The 19,753-nt window shown below is 43.5% G+C and overlaps 1 protein-coding gene across 1 annotated transcript; it reads left to right on the top strand.

Moving 5' to 3' along the window:
• Window positions 1–24: 24 nt before the first annotated feature.
• Window positions 25–18,457, top strand: slc7a10b (solute carrier family 7 member 10b; the record flags this gene model as incomplete). Its single annotated transcript, XM_080869204.1, is given in 12 exon segments — window positions 25–95; window positions 97–242; window positions 4,969–5,173; window positions 6,049–6,200; window positions 10,675–10,800; window positions 10,887–11,040; window positions 12,796–12,919; window positions 13,622–13,725; window positions 13,805–13,901; window positions 14,699–14,848; window positions 14,952–15,129; window positions 15,208–18,457. Coding segments are annotated over 12 exon segments (1,638 nt in total). The 3' UTR covers window positions 15,339–18,457.
• Window positions 18,458–19,753: the final 1,296 nt, after the last annotated feature.

Below are 19,753 nucleotides of genomic sequence, written 5' to 3'. Positions count from 1 at the left end.
GCGCAGCCCATTCAGTCTGCATGAATGCGGAGTGAGGAGAGGACAGGAGCACTGGGAGTACTGGGACTGGGAGGATCGGACCGGACCCGGGTAGGCGGACATGGATGGACAGAACAGCGGCAGCATCTGCTCCCGGCCGCACGGCACCGGGACGCACGGCAGGAAGGAGGAGAAGAAGATCCCCGACAGAGTGACTCTGAAGAAGGAGATCGGGCTGCTGAGCGCCTGCACCATCATCATAGGTGAGGCTGAAAAACAAGGAGATTCCTTCTTCTTTTGATTTAGTGCAGCAGAACTTTACATGAAACTCGTTCTTTATCAGAGCTGTGCTGAAACGGACCAGCTCCTCTGTGGCTGATTATAAGCTGAAAGCTGCACAGGAAACTCACAGCTTGTGGGGGTAGAAAAATGAGGGAGTCCATATTTGTTGTGGGTTCACATCAAATTGAGTTGTAGTGCTTACGTGGCTGAAATACATGAAGTCCAGGAGCAGGCTGTGGTGAAGCAGAAGATCATTGTCTGCTGGAGCAGAAGGAGAAGCTGGGAGCTTTAAAGAGGAGCATCATCCAGGGTGGATGGAGGGGGGAGGCCTGCAGGAGCTCAAGTCTGACTTAAAACTACTGTCAGCTTCAAACGGGCTCTTGTTGTTCCTCCGTTTGATGCTGGGCATGTTTGCAGTGAGCCAATCAGCACCCAAACTGCTTGTGGTGCACAAAAAAGAGTTTATCTAAGCTAAATGAGTACTTTTTAAAAAATATATAAACTGTGTTTTTCTGCTTGGCACACAGACACAAGGAGGAACTTTTATATTGTACTGAGCCTCATACATGGCTGTAGGTTTCCTTCAGCACTGGCGGACAGAATCCTTCAGGGACTGAGCCTGGTGCTGAAGTGCCAAAAAGTGCAGTTCCTCTAATGTCCACTTGAGGCAGATACTCTCATGTTAAACTGTCCAGCTTTACACGCAGAGAAATAAACTTGTTTACAGCCTGAAGTTTCTGTACAAAGGTTTTATCCACAGAATGTTGGACACAGCCAAGAAGTGGATGCTGCGCACTATGGTGGCCTCAAGATCATTGACGGTGTGCTGTGATGATGAGAGCGTAGTCTGAAAGCAAAGGTGTCGATCTGCATTCTTACCTACGTCTACACTCACAAACTCTGAGTGGGGACTGTGAGAATGACATCACAGATACGAGCAATGGAAATGAGCCTCCTCTCCAGGGTTTCTGGGCTCTCCTTTAGGGACGAAGAGCGAGGAACTGCCCACGCTGAAAGAAACCAGTTGTGGTGGTTCCAGGGGCGTAATTTCCAGGGGGTTAGGAGGGTTATGGCCCCCTCAATAATCAGACCTGGAGGCCTCCTGGTGAGGTGCTTCTGAAACGAGTTCCAGAGCAGACCCAGGCCTCTCTGGAGAGTCTCTTGGCTGCAAACATGTTTATTTCTGCACTGTAAAAAAAAAAAAAAAGTAATATAAAAGTATTTTACAGTGTGCTTTTAATGATATTTTAGAATATCATTAAATCTACATAAATAAATTGTGATTTTACATGTCAAATGTAAAACAACATAAAATCACTGTAAATGTGCTGTAAAATGTGAAGTTTTTACATGAGTCTGTGGGGACGGACTCACTGCTGGAGCCAGGTTCAAGAGGACCGCCGTGGTGGCTTTAGATAGCACAGAGGAGCAAAACAGTGAAGTGGATCAATGCAGGGAGGAGGCTGTGGTTGGTGTATATGTCGGCAGAACTTTGGACTTTAACACAGGATTTTGTTGTTTTTTTCCGTTTTCAAACCAACAGACTGATTTTGTTTTTGTGCATAAACCCAACCATACATACCTGTGCCATATTTTACACTCCCATTAACGTCATTTAGGATGTATGGGGATAAATGACCTTTCTCTTGTGAGGGACAGAAAGTAGGCCCACGGCTTAGCAGCATGGAGTAGCAGGTTTTCCCTAGTAGGTAACGAGGGGCCAGAGCATTAACGGATTTGCTAGTGGAGCTTTGTAGGTGGGGATGATATGTTCCCAGAGGTCAGCGTGAGTTAGAAGCCTGGCATATAAGTTCTGGACATACTGGAGCTGGAAATCACTAACAGAACTTCATTGTAATAATCGAGGTGGAGACAGAGGCACGGAGGAGAGTCTGCTACAGAATCAATGAGTAATGGCCAAAATCGAAAGGTGTAAAAAAGCTGCTGTGGTGACAGATATGATGAGCGTAGCGTCCAGAACAACACCCAGATTGCAAACCTCGGGGTTCATGTCAATGAGAAGATTTTTAGTCTGCTGGAGTCGGACTCTGGGGCTCACAACCAAGAGCTGTGTTTTATTTCTGTTGAGTTTGAGTAGGTTAGATGACATCCGTGTTTTGATTTCATGCAGACAGTTGCAAGTGATTGTGGGAGGAGCTGAGTGGAGGGTTAGGTACTGAGATAAAGAGGTGTATCATCAGCATAGGAATGTAAGCACAAACTATGGTGGCAGATGATCTGACCAAGGAAGAAAGACAAGAATCAGATCTGGAGTCATTCACAGCCCTGAAAGTCTCCTTTTCTATTTGCTGTCTTACCAGAGTTACTCTAAGTTATCACGATGGGTTATTTTAACCTTGTGGTCTACTAGCAGGCACAAAATGCCTTCTAACAGTATAGCTTAAATAAAATAAAATAGCTCAACAAGGTAAAAACTCCACAAAAGAAGGAGCAGAATTTAATAGAAATGAAATAAATCTTTAACAACTCACCAAGAAAAAACTGTAACAAGGATCTTTATGATGCAGGGAAAGATTTTCCTCATCTGTCCTTGTGGCAGCAGAAACAGATGTTAGAGGAAGTATTCAGATGTATGTCTAGCTGTTCACCACAGTCGTGTGGATGGTCTCTGCATCAGCTGATGGAGGAATCTAAGCAGTGATGGGGGGGAAATTCCCTCATCAAACAATATGGATGCATTAGCCGGAGGTTTAACATCCGAGCAGCAGTAACGTTCAAATCGATTTTTATTTTATATTTTTATATACAACGCCAAATCACAACAACAGTCTCCTCAATGTTCCTTCATGGTCACGTGTCCGGGTTCATGCTGTTATTCCAGTTCCTCAGCTCCTTCTTACCGCTTGGATTAACGTCCCTGTCCACCCAAAACCTCCAAAGGCCTGGTACCCACACTGTGTCTGTGAGGTGTGAGTGCAGCCATGTCTCCATCAAACACATCAAACTACACTCATGATGAGTCTCTCAGTTCACCGAGCTCATCCATGTTATTATCCAAGAAGCTCACATGGTTTCACCTCAGGGTAAAAACACAATGAGTAACTAAAATGTGTTTTATAGGCTTAAACAAGCTGCTGTGATAGGCCGACACTCTGCACACAACGAAACATTTCTGTGGTTTAAAGCAGCTGTCTTTCATTTCTTTTTCACCACAAGTGATCAGTTCAGTTTTCCGGTGTGTAATGAGGATTCCAGCTGTTACGGCCGACCTACAGTGGTTTTATTATCGAGTAAATGGAGTGCTCCAAGGCATTGAACCCAGGCTGCTAACCTGCTGCCTCCGTGGGTGTTGGTGCAGGTCTTGGCTAACTGGACCTCATCCACACTTGGCTTTATGTTTTTTCCCTCCAGAACAAGAGGAAGGTTTTGTGTGCAGAATGCTGAAACACCTTTCCATTCACAGAGAGACGGAGGGAACAAACTGGCTGCTCTGCACGCTGCAGGAAGCTCTGCATCTGAAGTCATGTTTCTGTAGATTAAAACAAACTCAAATCTTTTTTCTTGACCTTTTAATCCCTTCAACGCTGACATGTTTCAGAGAGGAAGCTGCAGGAATGAGCTGCTGCAGAAGGTGAGTCGGTCACTTCCCACCTCTGCAGACTGGAGTGGATAATTTATGTCTGGTTATGTAATGGCTGTGTGTGCCACTTGGCTGCCTTCTGCCACGCTACTGGTAGTGCTGTAGACTGAATGTGTCGGATCTACTGGTACTCCACGCTGCATACTGAGGCTCTGGGCAGGAGGAATTGTTCCCATCCTGAGTTATGGCCTTTATGTCCTTCTCTAACTCACTCTGTTATGGAGCTCTTTGTGTCTTTATGTCCTCTATATAAACTCAGAGGGGACCAGTTTGGACTTTGGAGCAGTAGAAATGTTCAGGATGTTCTCTGACAAAGAAGTCACATGTGAGAAGCACGTGCAAGAAGGATGGTGCTATGTGACCAATAAGAGAACAATCAGGACCTGTGGGGTCTCTACCTCCAGCTTCATTCTTTGCATTGTTTTCTGGGTCTCATTTACTCTTTTTTAGTATTTGGCAGATTTCTGGACTGACAGCAAGCAAAAGCCAAATTCTCCTGAATGTATCTCATAAAGCTTGAAGCTCTTCATCCTTCCTTAGAGCTGATGCTTTGGGCGTCCCCTGCAAAATCAATTCTGACTTCTACCTGACTTGCAGACAGGCACACTAACCCCTGATCCTCATGTTTGTGTCACCAGAATACATGAATACAAATGAATGTACAATGTGTCCCCGGCCCAAAACAACAACAACAACAACAACAAAAATAAAGATGAAGAGAGAGGAGTTGAGGCGTTTGACAATATGAGACATTATCCATCCATCCATCTTCTGGTTATCAAATTCAGGTGTCCCAGGGCAAGGTGGGAGGGCTCACACACCGGACAGGTCACCCATCTATCACAGGCCTAACAAAACCAGGAAAAAACTAACAAAGTAAACCAGGAAGTAACCAGGAGACTAACATGAAACATGACATAGACAGGACAAGAAAAAAGGCATGAGAAGTAAGAAAACACAAGGAATGATTAAAAACTAATGGCAACCATGGCAACCATAACAGCTCACCAACAAAGCACCCCAAAGTGACACATACCTCATGTGACCTGGGTTATTCAACATACAAGATATTAAAGATCTCGACTCCTGTTAAATGTGTCTGATAGGGAACATCATCGGCTCCGGGATCTTCATCTCTCCTAAGGGTGTCCTGGAGCACTCGGGCTCGGTGGGAGTGGCTTTAGTGGTCTGGGTGCTGGGAGGCTGCATCGCTGCGTTGGGCTCCCTCTGCTATGCTGAACTGGGCGTCACCATTCCCAAATCTGGGGGCGACTACTCCTACGTCACAGAGATATTTGGAGGTCTGACGGGGTGAGTGACCCTTTGTGTGTCCAGTACTCTTCACTGAATTAGGATTAGGATGATGGAAATCTAAATGTCAGGGGCCTGAGACTAACCTGAGACCGCTATAAGTGCTTTTAAGTTCAAATGTGGAAATAACATAAAAGAGAAAAGGAGCAAACTCTTTGCCACAGTACTGTACAATAAAGAAATATGACTTTTTATCAGGGTTAATGCCAGTAAATAACTTTCTTGACCAATGTAGGTCAGTCTACATGGACAGGTAAAGGGTGTAGCTTCATACTACACATGGAGACAGATATGGAAGACATGAATTAGCACAGCTAACCAGCAGGTTCTTACCATCAACCGAACATTTACGTTCTGCCGTCATACAGGCAGGTTGTGTACCAAAAACTTTCTGAGTTGTTGTTCATGTAAATTTTTCTAGTTACGACACTTCGTTGGAAGGACGCAGACTCATTAACTCGAATGTGTGTAGCAGAAGCGTCTCGTTGTGGTGGATGAAGGTGATGCCATCAGGACGCTGCTGCTGCTGCTCGCTTCACACCTCAAATCAAACTGGAGGATGGCCTAAAGTGGGTCATGATACAGAAAGAGATTTCGCTGCAATAGAAACCCGTTACAGTCCTTCTGTCAAAGACATGACGAACAAAAGGAAACAGTTTGGGCCACAGAGCCCGGTTATTCTGGACTGTCTTACGAGTGCCATGAAGACTCCAGAAGTCTAGAGGTTCTTTAGCTGCACTCACACTGGACGTGGTCTTTTTTATATTCACCAGTGAAATCCACGGCGAGGGCTTTGCCTCGTGTTTTGCTGTCCTGCTGAGTTATGGAGAGTTTCTGAATCTGTGTTTGTCACTGAAGCTCCTTCTCTCTTCCAGATTCCTCCTGTTGTGGAGCGCCGTCCTCATCATGTATCCGACCACGCTGGCCGTCATCGCGCTTACCTTCTCCAGCTACATACTGCAGCCGGTCTTCCCAAACTGCGTTCCACCGTACATGGCGACACGGATGCTGTCTGCCACCTGTCTCCGTGAGTGATAACTTTATCAAACACACTTTGATCAGTGTGAGGCCAGTTCATCAAGTCAGAAGAATTGCTTCATTGTTTTGTCTTCTGTGGAAAACCTATAAGGTCGATCCTTCAGGCCCACAGGAGATGCAGTACGAATCGGGATGTATATAACAGGCAACACCTCGGACGCTGTAGTGATGAAACACATTTCCAACCAAATTCGTTGTCCCAGAAACTTTTTCTAAAAGGTGCCTTTAGACTGTTTGATTCAAATGGCAGATTTTCGTGGCGTATCAGAATATACACCTGCATTAATATTTGTTGTACCTCAACCAAGATCCTTTTGGTACCCATCAACAGGCTTCTGGTATAATTCTTCTTGGAAAAGTCAGTAGAGTTCATGTATATTGTTTGGTTTCCTGTCACAGACTCAACTGTTAAGCTTATATCACAAATTTTCAGCAGCGTTGAGGTCGAGGCTTTGGGAGGCCCATTCCATAAGCTTAATGCTAACTTGGTTTATCCAAATGCAGTGTTTGGGATCATTGTCCTGTTGGAACCCAAGACTGTGTCCAAGTTTCACCCGTGTAGCTGTTGGTTGGAGAAGTTGAAGATTGTGGAGGTAGTCCTCCTTCTTTATTCCATCCACTTTGTCTAATGTACCAGAACCACTGGCAGTGAAACAGCCCAGAGCGTGATGCTGCCACCGCCATGCGTCACAGCTGCAGTGTTCTCAGGGTTGAAAGCCTCACCTTTGCTCCTCCAATCAGCTCCATCTTTGTCTCGTCTGACCATCAAACTTTTCTCCAGACGCCGTTTGGCTCGTCCACGTGGGCAGATTTCAGTTGAGCTCGTTGATTTTGGAGCAGGAGCTTCTTTCTAGGTCCATGGAGATGTGAGACTGGCTTCACTGTGGAAGGGACACTGGTGTTCCAGCAGATTCTAGTCCAATGGCAGGCTATGTTCCTGAACATAACATAATAATGGCCCGGGTAGTTCCTGAACATCCTAACAGTTTCCTGTCATCTGAGGGGGACAGTCTGGGTGTCTCCCAGACCTCAGTGGGGACAGATCTGAGTAACTTGTACTTGTGTGATCTTGGATCCTTGCTCAGAAACGGCTCAGAGAGACTTTCCCAACTTGTGTAAATCTGCAGTTCTGCTTTTCAGATCTTCACTGAGATGGCTGGACTTTCCCATTGTTCCCAGTATTGGTCAATCCAGTGAATGCTGTCAAACAAATCCTTTTTATGCTGCAGAGAGAATCTGTCAGTCGTAATTAACCATGATCACTAATGAGAAGCTAACAGGCCTCGGCCAAGTTTAAAGACATTGTAGAACCTCCAACATCATTTATCACAAGCTTTCAGCATGTGCACGTAAACATCAAAATCAATTCAGACTTGAGCACCCAGATCCTGTTTTTAAGTTTTTTAAAACTGTCCATGCTGGAAGAAGAACCGTTCAAAGAAATCATTAAAAGCCCAAAATGACTGTGAGGTTCAAGCCTGTGACGAGTGGATGGAAACCTCTGACCTCAGCTGATACTGCTGCTCAGCATTCATCTTTAGAAACAGTTGTGCTGATCAGAAACATACTGGTTGCTCTTTTTAACAGAGCTTGAATGTGTTTCCAGATTTGGGGGATTTTGTCTGGAGTGGCCAACGGGAAGAATGAATAAGGCAGAAATTCTGTGTAAAAAAAGCCTTTAATAAAAAAAATCACATGTTCGGTGTGATGCAGCGTGGAGAATTACGTCATGGAGCTGCAGATTGCGGCTTGCGAGTCTGCCGTGCTGCTCGTTGTGTGCTCATCTTCCCTCTGTGCTCCAGAGAGCAGTGATGCAGCATTACTTGAATGTCGGAGGAGAGTAAAGTGTGTTAAAATGCTTCTAATAAAAAATGCATTGGAATCCTGGAGGAGGAAGAAGAGCAGGACCAGGAGATGAGATGAGCTAAAATCATTTAAACCCTCCGAATCAAAGATTATCCATGTTTTGTCTGTCAGTGTGTCCATTATTCAGCATCATGTGTGTGGCAGTTTACAGTTTCTATAGAGCGGTTTGGTGCTCAGGGTGTGAATGAACTGAAGAAGCAGCAGCAGAGGGATGTTTGTTTCACATTCTGCTTGAAAGCAAACAGTTTGCACAAAGCTGAGTGTTTATAGCTGCTCTGAAAGGCTACACTCCAAAGCAGAGTCAAAAGTCTGCCTTCATAGAGAGCGACAAAGTGCAGTGAATGGTAGAAATGAGCATAATGGCACACACTTTTGAACAAACCCTCGTCGAAGGCTTTCATGCTGTTAAACTCAGTTGTTCACACATGAAGTGAGCTCTGTGTAAAGAACGAGAAGAAAGACGGCGAGAAAAGTGACCCGGCTGCTTTCTCTGCTCTTCGGCTCTGCAGATTTTCTGCCCTCTCACGGCTGTCCAGCATTTCTGTTATACAGTTCAAATCATGGCAGTTTCATGTATTTATAAACTCTGTATAAAAGTGCATTAAAGTCACACGTGATTGGTTTTGGGAGGTCCAGTCATGAAACCTCAGTGCTGAAATTTTGGTCACCGTGTGTGTTTTATGGAGGTAGAAGTGACAACAGCACAGACGCTCCAGTTAGCTGAGCGAAGTATTTATTTATTTATTGTCATTGTCAAGAACAATGACAATAAAGTCTGTCTATAGAGAGCAAAACTGTGTTTGTATCAGCTGCAAACATTTGTTTTTCTGCTGTAGTTTGAACTTTGGACATCAGAGGAAGTGCAGCTCTTTTAACACTTGCCAGTTTTTATATACATTTGTACTCCAGCACATAACAACAGGAATCTAATAGATGGCTGTAAACTGTCAGTACAGGGTCATTTCCATGTTACCTGGACCTTTGCAAAGACTGTCTGAATGTCTCAAACAGTTACTGCTTGTCAGCACTGAATTAAGCTGTTAGACACATTAACATGGAGGACATAAGCTAACTCTTTGGTCCCATTCCTTTCACTGTGAAGTTGTCCGTGAGGGGACTGTCTCCTCCTGGGTTTGGACTGATGGCCTTGGCTTGTTAGGTAAATGTGTAAGCTACTACACTATGGAGTGACTGGAAAGGCTGGCTATAAAAACTCTGCAAGTTCACTAATCCAGTGGGGTAAAATAAAAACTCTTAGATCTGAGAAAAAATCTTAAAAGCAGGGTGTGACTCGAAAAATTCAGCTGTTTTTATCAAGAATTGATTCAAAGATAGCGAGTGTCATTAGACGTTTAAGGACAGTCAGTGAGGACAGCCCGAGCAGAGGTCACGACCCCTCGGGCTGCCTAATTGGTTGATGTCTTGTAACTGGCTGCAAATGCCTGATCAATGAGTAAATAATGTCTGAGCTGGAATCTGAAGAGAGACAGCTGGACTCCTGACGCCCTCCTTCACACTCGTTCTTGGAACGGGATCCTGAAACGTGAGCTCGATCCGGCCTCCTCGGAGGGTGGCCGAGGGGCACCCAGACGGTTTTGTTCGCCCTTCGCAACGGAAGTGGTTTGTTTTGTGTGGCTGACAGCCTGCCTTTGTGCCGGAGAGCGAGGCCACCATGAGAGCGAGCAGGGGAAAGCCGCTGACAGTGATAGACGAGGTGAAACAATCACGCCCTCTCTCACTCGGCCTTTTCCCACATTCCTGCCTCCCAGGGTAACCGGCTGCTGCCGCCCACTGCCGGTGAGAGTACCCGCACTGGGACCGCCTGATGGAGACCAGATACTGCTGCTGATCTTATTAAAGGAGCACTCCACCGGCTTTACGTGTTGATCTCAGTCCAGACCAGCAACCTTTGGTCAGTCTCCAGTGATGTCCAGCTCAGTCCCAGTCAGACGGGGACTGGTGATCCAAACCTGTGTTGTCCTCTTACCCAGACAGGTCTTACTCCAGGAGGCCTTTCCTCCTTGCCTTGAGGAAAGGCCATCGCTAGCAGCTTAGAGGTTCCACTCCAGATGTTTCTGTCTGGATTGACTTCCATAGCCTTTTCCTTGACTCTCAAAGAAATCAGAGTTGTCCTTCCCCCCAATCAGGGCTGTCAAACATAAGCCCCGAGGGCCCACCATAGGGCTTTGGGAAATGTGAAGGAGGGCTTAAATTTTAAACTTTTTTCCATCATTATTTTTTAACTCTCAGCCCAGATGTGGCTCCACAGAGCGGTGACCTCCAGCATGCAGCTGTGAACAGGAGCACCTGAGCCCAGAAGGATTGAGCTTAGAGACACGTTACTGCTTATTGGTGGTTCATTTAAAAGTTTCATTAATGTGTGGAGGTTATTTAGCTGTGCAGAAAGAAAATAACAAATCCTAAGCATTCATTTCCTGAGGAGAGCTTTCTGCAGTAATAAACCCCCCTCAGAATCAGCTGATAGTTTTTGATCTTTAATGGAGACGTGCCAAGTTTGACCTTTAAACTGTAGAGATGTTCTGAGCACTCTCTGTCCTCCCGAGTGTGTCGTTAACGAGGTTCTGTGCTCGCCTCAGTGCTGCTGACCTGGGTGAACTGCTCCAGCGTCCGCATGGCCACCAGGATCCAGGACGTCTTCACGGTGGGGAAGCTGATGGCGTTGGGCCTCATCATTGTAGTTGGTCTGGTCCAGATCTTCAATGGTAAATCTGCCAGCCCTCAACAGATCTGACGCTTTTCCACTTCCTGAGGTAAAGCTAAAAGCTCTGATGTCTCATGTAACCACCAGGAAACTACGAGGCGCTGACGCCTCAGGTGGCCTTCTCTCTGGAGAGGACGCCGTCGGTTGGGCAGATCGCGCTCGCCTTCCTGCAGGCGTCCTTCGCCTTCAGCGGCTGGAACTTCCTCAACTACGTGACAGAGGAGGTGGTCGAACCCAGACGGTGAATATTCACACTTCTCATCACCGTGGTTTTGCTTTCACAAATTATTGGGAACGTTCTGAAGATATGTAAGTGCCCAAACACGAGAACTTCATCCAAATGAAACTTTAAAGGAAACGTCAGACATCAAGGAAAATCAAGGAGACTGGAAAGTGAGAAACTAGCCTGCTTACAGTAACCAGATCACCACCAACTCATCAAAAGGTCCTACTTAGCAAATGAGATTGTTAATGTGCTGCAATTTTTTTTTGTTCTGCAGATTAATCGACAACTGCTGAGACCAAAATATAATCTGAAAACTAATCTTGCACTTTTGTAATCCTCTGTCAATCAAACCAAATGATGTCTAACACTTCCTTTAATGTTTGTTTTTGGCTGCTACAACTTTCTTTTTTCAGCAGAGTGATGCTCCATGATCCTCATTATTTCTCCGTTTTTATTCACCACGACCGTGTTAAATAAGACGTGGTAACACTTTATAAAAACCGGCTGTGAGGCTTACAGGTTCACGCTTTTCTTTATTTCTTTATTTATTGCTTTCTGTTTGCTAAGACACACAAGAACAACAGAAAAATGACATCTAGTAGGAAAGAATGAGGCTTAAGGTCATTGCTGATGATGACTGAGACCTGACAGGGTTAATAAATGGAAAATTTCTAGTTAATTAACTTTTATGTTCAGTAATAGGTAAATGGATCGGAAACCATACAGCTGGTGTACATTGATGAGTCAGAGGGACTTCTGTTTCCTTTTGTCTGCCCCTCGGCTCTTCACTGTTGGAGTTACTTAAAAAAGTCATGTATTACACACAGGACCGATGCTGAAGGCCTGTGAGGCCGCAGCAGTTTTCATGTAAAATAATTATTTAACTATTTATTATTTTATGATTTTTCCACTGCTTGGAACAGTACTACAGTTTAGTTAACTGTCAGGTTGCCATTTATCACTGATGGTTATTATGACGTGTTACCAAATATGTGAGTAAAATATAAATATATGCAACTTCCTTTAAAGTGGATCCTTTCTGCTCATTTCCATGTTTTCATTCTTGGACTCTGCTAGAGGAGCTTTGCATGAGTCACAGTTCAAAATAATCCTCCTCTGTCTCATACTGGGCTGTGTTGCAGACCCTCAGCTCATCCTCTGTCTGAAACGAGATGTTTAGCTCCTCCCCTTTTAAATCAACTTTCTTCTGATCGGTTGATGGAAAATTGGAAGAGAAGTGGGTGGGGCTCTTTTTGCCTGAGATGATCAAATTAGGGACATGCCCTGTCCGTGACATCATACAGAGCTAGGAGTAAAAAAAAACCTGTGAAGCCTGAGATTCTGTCTCACAGGGACTTCCTGTGCAGACATTGATCTAAAACTTTAATTTCATGCTCTACAGTAAAAGTTTCACAGGTTAGAGTTAAAATATATTAGTGCTTTTTCTTAAATCTGTAAACTTTGTAAAGTATTGTATTATTTAATTAGTTAAGTCTGTTACTGTTAATGTCTTGGAGCAACCACATAATTTCCTTGGGGATAATTAAAGTATTCCGAACATGCACCACAGGGACGTGCCATATATGACGGGAAATAAGCCGAATATTTCCACTTTGAAAGGAGTCTGCTGTCTGGTGGTCAGCTCACTCGTTTCAGTGAGCTGACCACCAGACCTTCCTGCTTGAAAAGCTCATCCCTCAACTTCACATGTGGTTGTAAATGTTTTGGTTTGGACTGTGTCGTTTGTGCATGGTGCGTGGCCTCGGTCAGGAATCTACCTCGTGCCATCTACATCTCCATCCCATTGGTGACCTTTGTGTACACGCTCACCAACATCGCCTACTTCTCCTCCATGTCGCCTGAGGAGCTGCTGTCATCCAATGCTGTGGCTGTAGTGAGTAACATGGAAATCATGGTCTCGATGTCCAACTCTGCTGAAAATGACGTGTTCATGCAACCAAACTGCTTTTTAAATTGTGTTTCGAGGGGAAAGGTAGAAAGGGAGCAGTCATGTGTAACACAAAGACAGACAAAGCCTGCATTTGGAGACCTAGCCTGATGAACCAGGTAAAGTTAACCACTATTAAAGGGGTAGGCCCTCCCACAGCTAGATTTACACATTTTTCCTCTGACATGTTGTGCTGGTTATGCAGCTGAGTTATATCCCCCAGTGTTGGAGAGAGCACCACATACTAAATACCCTATAAAATACATTAACATTTAGGATTGACAAAGTAGTCAAATATGCACACACAGACTGAAAACCCTCCCACAACACATTGTAAAACCTTTACACGTATACATGCAATCAGTAACCAATCAGTGTTAAGCTTTGGTTATGGAGAGGACTCAAAGTCAAGAAAATAAAACTCAACAAAAAGTGTCTTCATATCCCAACGTTCTGATGAAAAAGAAAGTTTGGTTGATTCTGACTAAATCAGACTCATGGGTACCTGTCCCGTTGTTCCAGTGTGCTTAAAAGTGAGGCAATCTATTTCAGCTTAGCTCAGCCAATCAGAGTCTGCGGGAACAGATTAAAAGAACACCGCTGTGGTCTGAGCGTGTTGGTCAATCTTTCTGTTGTTCTGCTCTCCAGACGTTTGGTGAGAAGCTGCTGGGAATGTTCTCCGTCATCATGCCGATCTCTGTGGCTCTGTCTACCTTTGGAGGAATCAACGGCTACCTGTTCACGTCTTCCAGGTGAGCCGGACTTCCTGTTTTTCTGTGGTTTTGAATAATGAAGCAGCTGCTAAGTTCGGGCTGGTTTTCCTATCAACAGGTTGTGCTTCTCGGGAGCTAGAGAAGGTCACCTCCCCAGCCTGCTGGCCATGATCCACTATAAGAAATGTACGCCCATCCCCGCCCTGCTCGTCTGCGTATGTACACATTGATATTACAGAAGTCTCAGTTTCAGTGCTTTCTACACATAAACAGTATTTTAATTGTTTTTAACTGCACAGTGCTGTTTTTAAGTATTTTTATAAAATTTCTCCCTAACTCTGTGAGCTTTAAGTCCCATTACCTCTAACCCTGAACCCAGCGCTATCAGCGTATCAGATTTGTAGCTTTTAAAAAATCAAACAAAGTCAAAAAGTGTTTGCATATTTAAAAAAATAATTATTTTCTTTTCCTCCAGAACCTACAGCTACGGTTAAATAGATTTTCACAAACAGATGTGTCAGTCTGCAGGAGAGTGACCAATTTGGGACCAAAGGTTTTTAAAACCTTTTTTTTTAATTTAAACAAACTGCTTGTGTGGACTCCCTTCTTTAACCAGTTTGGGGGTTTGTCCAGGACAAAAGGAGCTGAATTGGGGAGGCACAGTGTTGTGATAAAACTTGGCAACTTGGCATGGTTTCTAAAACAAGTGTCCATAGATGGCAAGAGAACCTGTTACAATAGCTAAACAAAGGTAAACAAAAAGAAAACGATCAAATTTTTCTTATTATTTTTCTGATTTTTTGTTTTTCTTATAACTCTCAGAATAAAGCCACATCCTGGTTTAAGCGGACATACAGCAAATATAGACTTAAAATCTTAAAGTTGGTCACCAGATTGACTTTGCTGGGTGTTACCAAAGTGGCCCGTCCAACCAAAGTCTGCATGTGGGAAAAACTTTCAAAAACTCTTCTTCAGTCATGTTCACGCAGTCACGTCTAACCTTGTGTTACAGTGCACAGCCACCATCATCATACTCTGCATTGGAGAGACACACAATCTGATCAACTACGTCTCCTTCATCAACTACCTGTCATACGGTGTTACCATCGCAGGCCTGCTGTACTACCGCTGGAAGAAACCCAACTTGTACCGACCCATCAAGGTGAACCCAGCAGGCTTCTACCATCTGTTACCTGTTAACTGTTCATATCTGCAACTCGTCAGGTTTCACTGACTTCCCATCATGTACTTGCTGTCTTCTACAGGTGAACCTGCTGGTTCCTGTGTGCTACTTGATGTTCTGGGCAGTGCTGCTGGGATTCAGTCTTTACTCTGAGCCAGTGGTTTGCGGTGTTGGACTAGTCATCATGCTTACGGGTGTACCTGTCTACTTCCTGGGTGTGCATTGGAAAGAGAAACCAAAGTGTATCTATAACTTCATTGGTGAGTTTCTAAAGAAATTACTTTGTAGGGTTTAATTTGACTTGTTTTAATACAACTTGTGATTTTATCTTTCTGCAGAGAGGGCGACACATGTGGGCCAGAGGTTGTGTTTTGTGGTCTTTCCTCAGCTCGACCCCATCGAGCTCGCCAGTCCTCCAGAGTGGACTGACCGCTCATCAGGCAGGGGAAGCGTGTCTGTCAATTCTTAAAACTCTTATTTGGAAACAAAAAGATCTTCTGGTTTTGTTTTTTTTATCCTGTTTTTACTGATCATCAAACAAGTCCAGACCCTGTTCCAGTCATGGGAGCTCTGTCTGATTTTTGAACCTTTGAGACTCTGATTTTTGTTTTTCTAAAGTTGAGTGGAATGCCCGCTGTTCTGTGTGGGCTGCGTACAGTTTTTTCTCTCCATCTACTTTTATACTAAGTCTTCAAGTACACCATCCTAATGCCAACAGTTTCACGCCGTGGACGGACTTTTTATTTCCACTTTGGAACCATCTGTTCCTCCTTTGGTAACACGACAGAACAGTGACTCTCTCTGAATGTTGCTGGTATTTTATTGTGCCTTCAGGTCTTTTCACACCAAGTTTTTCCTACAGTTGGAAAACTGCAAAAAAAACTTGCACATTGTTTGTTAAAGTCACTAAAAACAGCCAACTCCTTTCTCATTTTCAGATCCATCCATGCCACCAGTGTGTCACGGGGCTCTTTTAAGATGCACCAATAAAGAAGTGATACTGGAACAGCAGGCTAGATGCTTTAGATTTGGCTAGATTTAGAACCTAGGCTGAAGTCAAAGATAGCTGTTGTGATAAATTTTGTTTTTTTTGTCTGTCTTCTTGGATATTTGCCCCATTCGTTTTCATTTGCCTGAGCAAAATTTTTCTTCAGACCAATCTACTATCTGCTGATTAGTTCCCATGCATTAAAAATGAAGATTTTACATGTTTAAATGGGGAAAATGATCCACATTTGGAGGCAGGAGGCGTTGGCATTAATCATTTCGCTGCTCACAGTTTGAGTCCTGGGAGAGATTTTTTTTCCTTGCTGCTCTAGTAAAGTGGACTGATTCTGCTTTTCCTTATTTGTAGTCATACATCTGCTGTGCTGGAAGTTCATATGAAATATGGGAAATTTGGGAATGGCACACACATGGCTCTGTATGATGTCAGCAAGCACAGATATTCCTAATGTGGCCATCTTAGACCTAAACTCCACCCACTTTCTGTTCAAACCTTCTATTTGGGGCAGCCAATCAGAAAAAAGTTACTGTCTTGTTTCAGACAGTGAATGAAATGTGGGGCTTCACCAAGGCCGAGCATAAAATAAAGGATTATTTTCCTCTAGAAGAGTCCTTGAATGTAAATATGGAGCTGCAACATTAATAATAACACCTTGTCGTTGTCCCAAGGAGCCACCACAGCAGATGGAGCTGCATATTTCCATTTGGTGAAACTGCAGCCCCCCCCCATTTAATCCAGGTTTGGGATTGGTATAATCTTAACCCTGTAGGTTTGTAGCTCCTCCTCCTGGTCTTGAACCAGGGAGCTTGTGTGTGTAAGACAAACGTTAAACCACCACATCAGCCCCCAAACTGTTATGTGTTAATCAGAATGAGTTACAGATTTTACTTTTTAAATAAATAGAAAAGTAACGTTAGGAAAGGATGACATTACAGACTGTGTGCAAGACGTCAGAGCAGGTGTTTGGTGAAAATTTCAGACTTGGTGTGAAAAGCTCTTTATTTGGTGAAATGTGTATAAAATGTGGTGTATTAACTGATTCACTGTTAGAGATTTTAATATATTTGTGAGTGCCTTTTTGCTTTGTTTGTTGCATAGATTGTCTGAGAATTACTTTGGTGTCCTGTTGACTGTTTCTGTGTCACTATAAAAAGAAACCTGCTGTAAATAAACCAGACGGAGCACAAAGCACTGGCACATCCAAAAGACCGAGGGCAAACTCAAGCTTAAAAAATGTTGCTAACAAACTAGTTGTGCTCACGTTACCTGCTGCTCTCATGGATGGATCACATGATGCTGTGACCGTGAGTGCATTCAGACATAGGATTTGTGTAATCCACAGCAGTCTAACACGCTGTGGCACTTTATGTTGTGCATGTAAAGTGTTGCTAATGCAGGATGTTACTGAGACAGAATTGGCCCTTCTTGCAGTCACATCTGCTGGTCAGGTTGGAGCTGTACTGTTAGCAAAGCTTCTCACCTTTGCTAACAGTACAAAACCATCTTTCTTCAATTTCCTGCTCTGTGCAGTTTCTGATTATGCAACGTGTTATTCTGAGAAACTGTGAACAAGACCCTCTTTCAGTTCTAAGGTTTTCTGGATTAGGACATAAAAAATCATCTGGTCTTTAGCAGGTTCTAAACATATTACACTGTGTCAGCAGCACGAGGCAGCATGCAGAAACGGGCCTCATGCATTCAGCAGCTTCGAGAAGCTCCTTTAGCAGTAATAAGTTGCAGTGATGATTTCCTGTGTGACTTATCAGTCTCTCACATCACTGTGGAGGAGTTTTGGTTTCTTTGCCTCATTGAGGTTTGCAGCATTAAGCTCTTTGAGGACTGGACTTTGAAACGTTGCAGCAGCTCGATGCTTTTCTTCTTCAGCCGTTCTGCTGCTGTGCTTGGATCATCGTCCTGCTGAAGACCCAGTTTGGTCCAAGCTTCAGCTGTGGGACACCCGGCCTCACACTGACTCTAGAATACTTTGGTATACAGAGGAGTTTGTGGTCTAATCAGATCATCATCCCTCCACCACCATGCTGACAGCTGCTATGGGGTGTTCAGTTTTGTAAATTATGGAGAGATATCTCCACCTGTCCAAAGGACATTGCCTCGAGGTTTGTTCGATTTCAGCTTCATAAACCTGAGCCATGCTGTGATGCTGTCCCTGACTCTACTGAAGCCTGTAGAGTCAGAGATGGAGATCTTGATGGGGGGGTTTTCACCTCCAAACCAGCAAACTGCCACAACTTCAGCTTTTATAGAGCTGCTTACACCGGCTGAGGATCATCTGCTCAGGTGCATCTGATTAACTCACCTTTTAATTCCTATGGAAGCAGTGAGGATGGACTTTTTCACACACTGCTTCTGTGTTTTGGCCTCATTTGTTCAGTAAATACTGACACAGTGTGATGTGTAATACTGTTCATCTGAAGCTGACCTAATTTTAAAACCTTCTAAGGACCAGCTGAGTTTTTATGATGTCTACCCTAAAATTAAAAGAGAGTGTACTTTCTTTTTATGACTGTGTGTTTTTCTGTGTTTGCTCTCAAGCAGCTGTGCTGTTGGACAATAACAGTACGAGGAAGCCTTAACATGTCTATGTGCGCCCTTTTATTCATGTGTTTTTTGTTACACCATATAGTATAATCCACTACACTGTGCACTTAATGAGTCATAGTTATCCCAAATGATTTTTAATCCCTCAGGTTATGGCAATTTGCAGTGTAAAGCAGCAGGGATGAGAATTCACACGTCCAAGTCAGAGGCCATGGTTGTTATCCAGACGCAGGGCTGGGCTCTGTGCTGATGAGAAGCTGCAGTATCTTGTGTGCTGTTCTTGAGTAAGAGGAGAGCAAGAGACTGACGCAGCCTCTGCAGTGATGCAGACGCTGTATCGCTCCGTTATGATGAAGAGCCACAACAGATCAATGCAAGTCACAGAGGGACTAGAAATTACAAAATTAATATCATTTTTTATTGAATGAGACTTGAAACTAATGATTAAATCAGGAAGTCATCAGGAGCATGTTTGTTGCAGTCACAGAGAGAGGATGCTGAGGGCGGTTTTACCATAGACCCAACTTCAGATTGGCTATATAATAATAATAATAATAATAATAATAATAATGCATTTTATTTAAAAATAGCGCCTTTCAGAGCACCCAAGGACACTGTACAATAAATACACAATAATAAGAGTAACAGATAAAAGTTAAAAGCATGCAGAGGTTTAAACATAAGCTATTTTAAACAGGTGAGTTTTGAGGGTGGACTTAAAAAGAGGGAATGAAGTATATCAGTAGAGGGGCCTAATTCTGTTCAGACAACAATAAAAAAAAATCTAAAATCCAGCTGTATTCACTTTGCAAATTATAGCTGGTGTCTCCACTCGTATTGATACACACATTTTCATGTTGTAAATTTCTTGTAAAGCATTCGGTGTTTACAGTGGGATCATCACACTGGATGTTAACTTGGATGTGTGTTACTGCACTTTGAGAAAATAACTATAAATAAATGCAGAATGAGGCAGACCTGCACTGGTGGTGTCTGTCTCTCTGAGCTGTGCCGGCTGTGGATGCGTCACAGCTGCTGGGGGTGGAGCCAAGAAATTATGCGGCAGGTGATTAAAAGCGATTCTGGGTGGGGAAAAAATCTGATTTTATAAGATTAAAACGCAAGAGAAAATTCCTGAATAGAGAGCAGAGAGGCAAATCAACAACAGCAACAAAAAAAAGTTAAATATATTGATTAAATTTGTAATTTTTGTAATATTATATATTTCTGTTTCCTTAACCTCTGAGGTTTTTTTGTTTTTGCTGAATTTTATTTTTATTATTATTTTTATTTAAAATGAAAACTATAAATATAGATTC

The sequence above is a fragment of the Rhamphochromis sp. 'chilingali' genome, assembly GCF_963969265.1.
Source record: "Rhamphochromis sp. 'chilingali' genome assembly, chromosome: 2".
Taxonomy (NCBI): Eukaryota; Metazoa; Chordata; class Actinopteri; order Cichliformes; family Cichlidae; genus Rhamphochromis; species Rhamphochromis sp. 'chilingali'.
The sequence above is the reverse complement of the archived record's forward strand: the minus strand, read 5'-3'. Positions and strand labels throughout refer to the sequence as shown.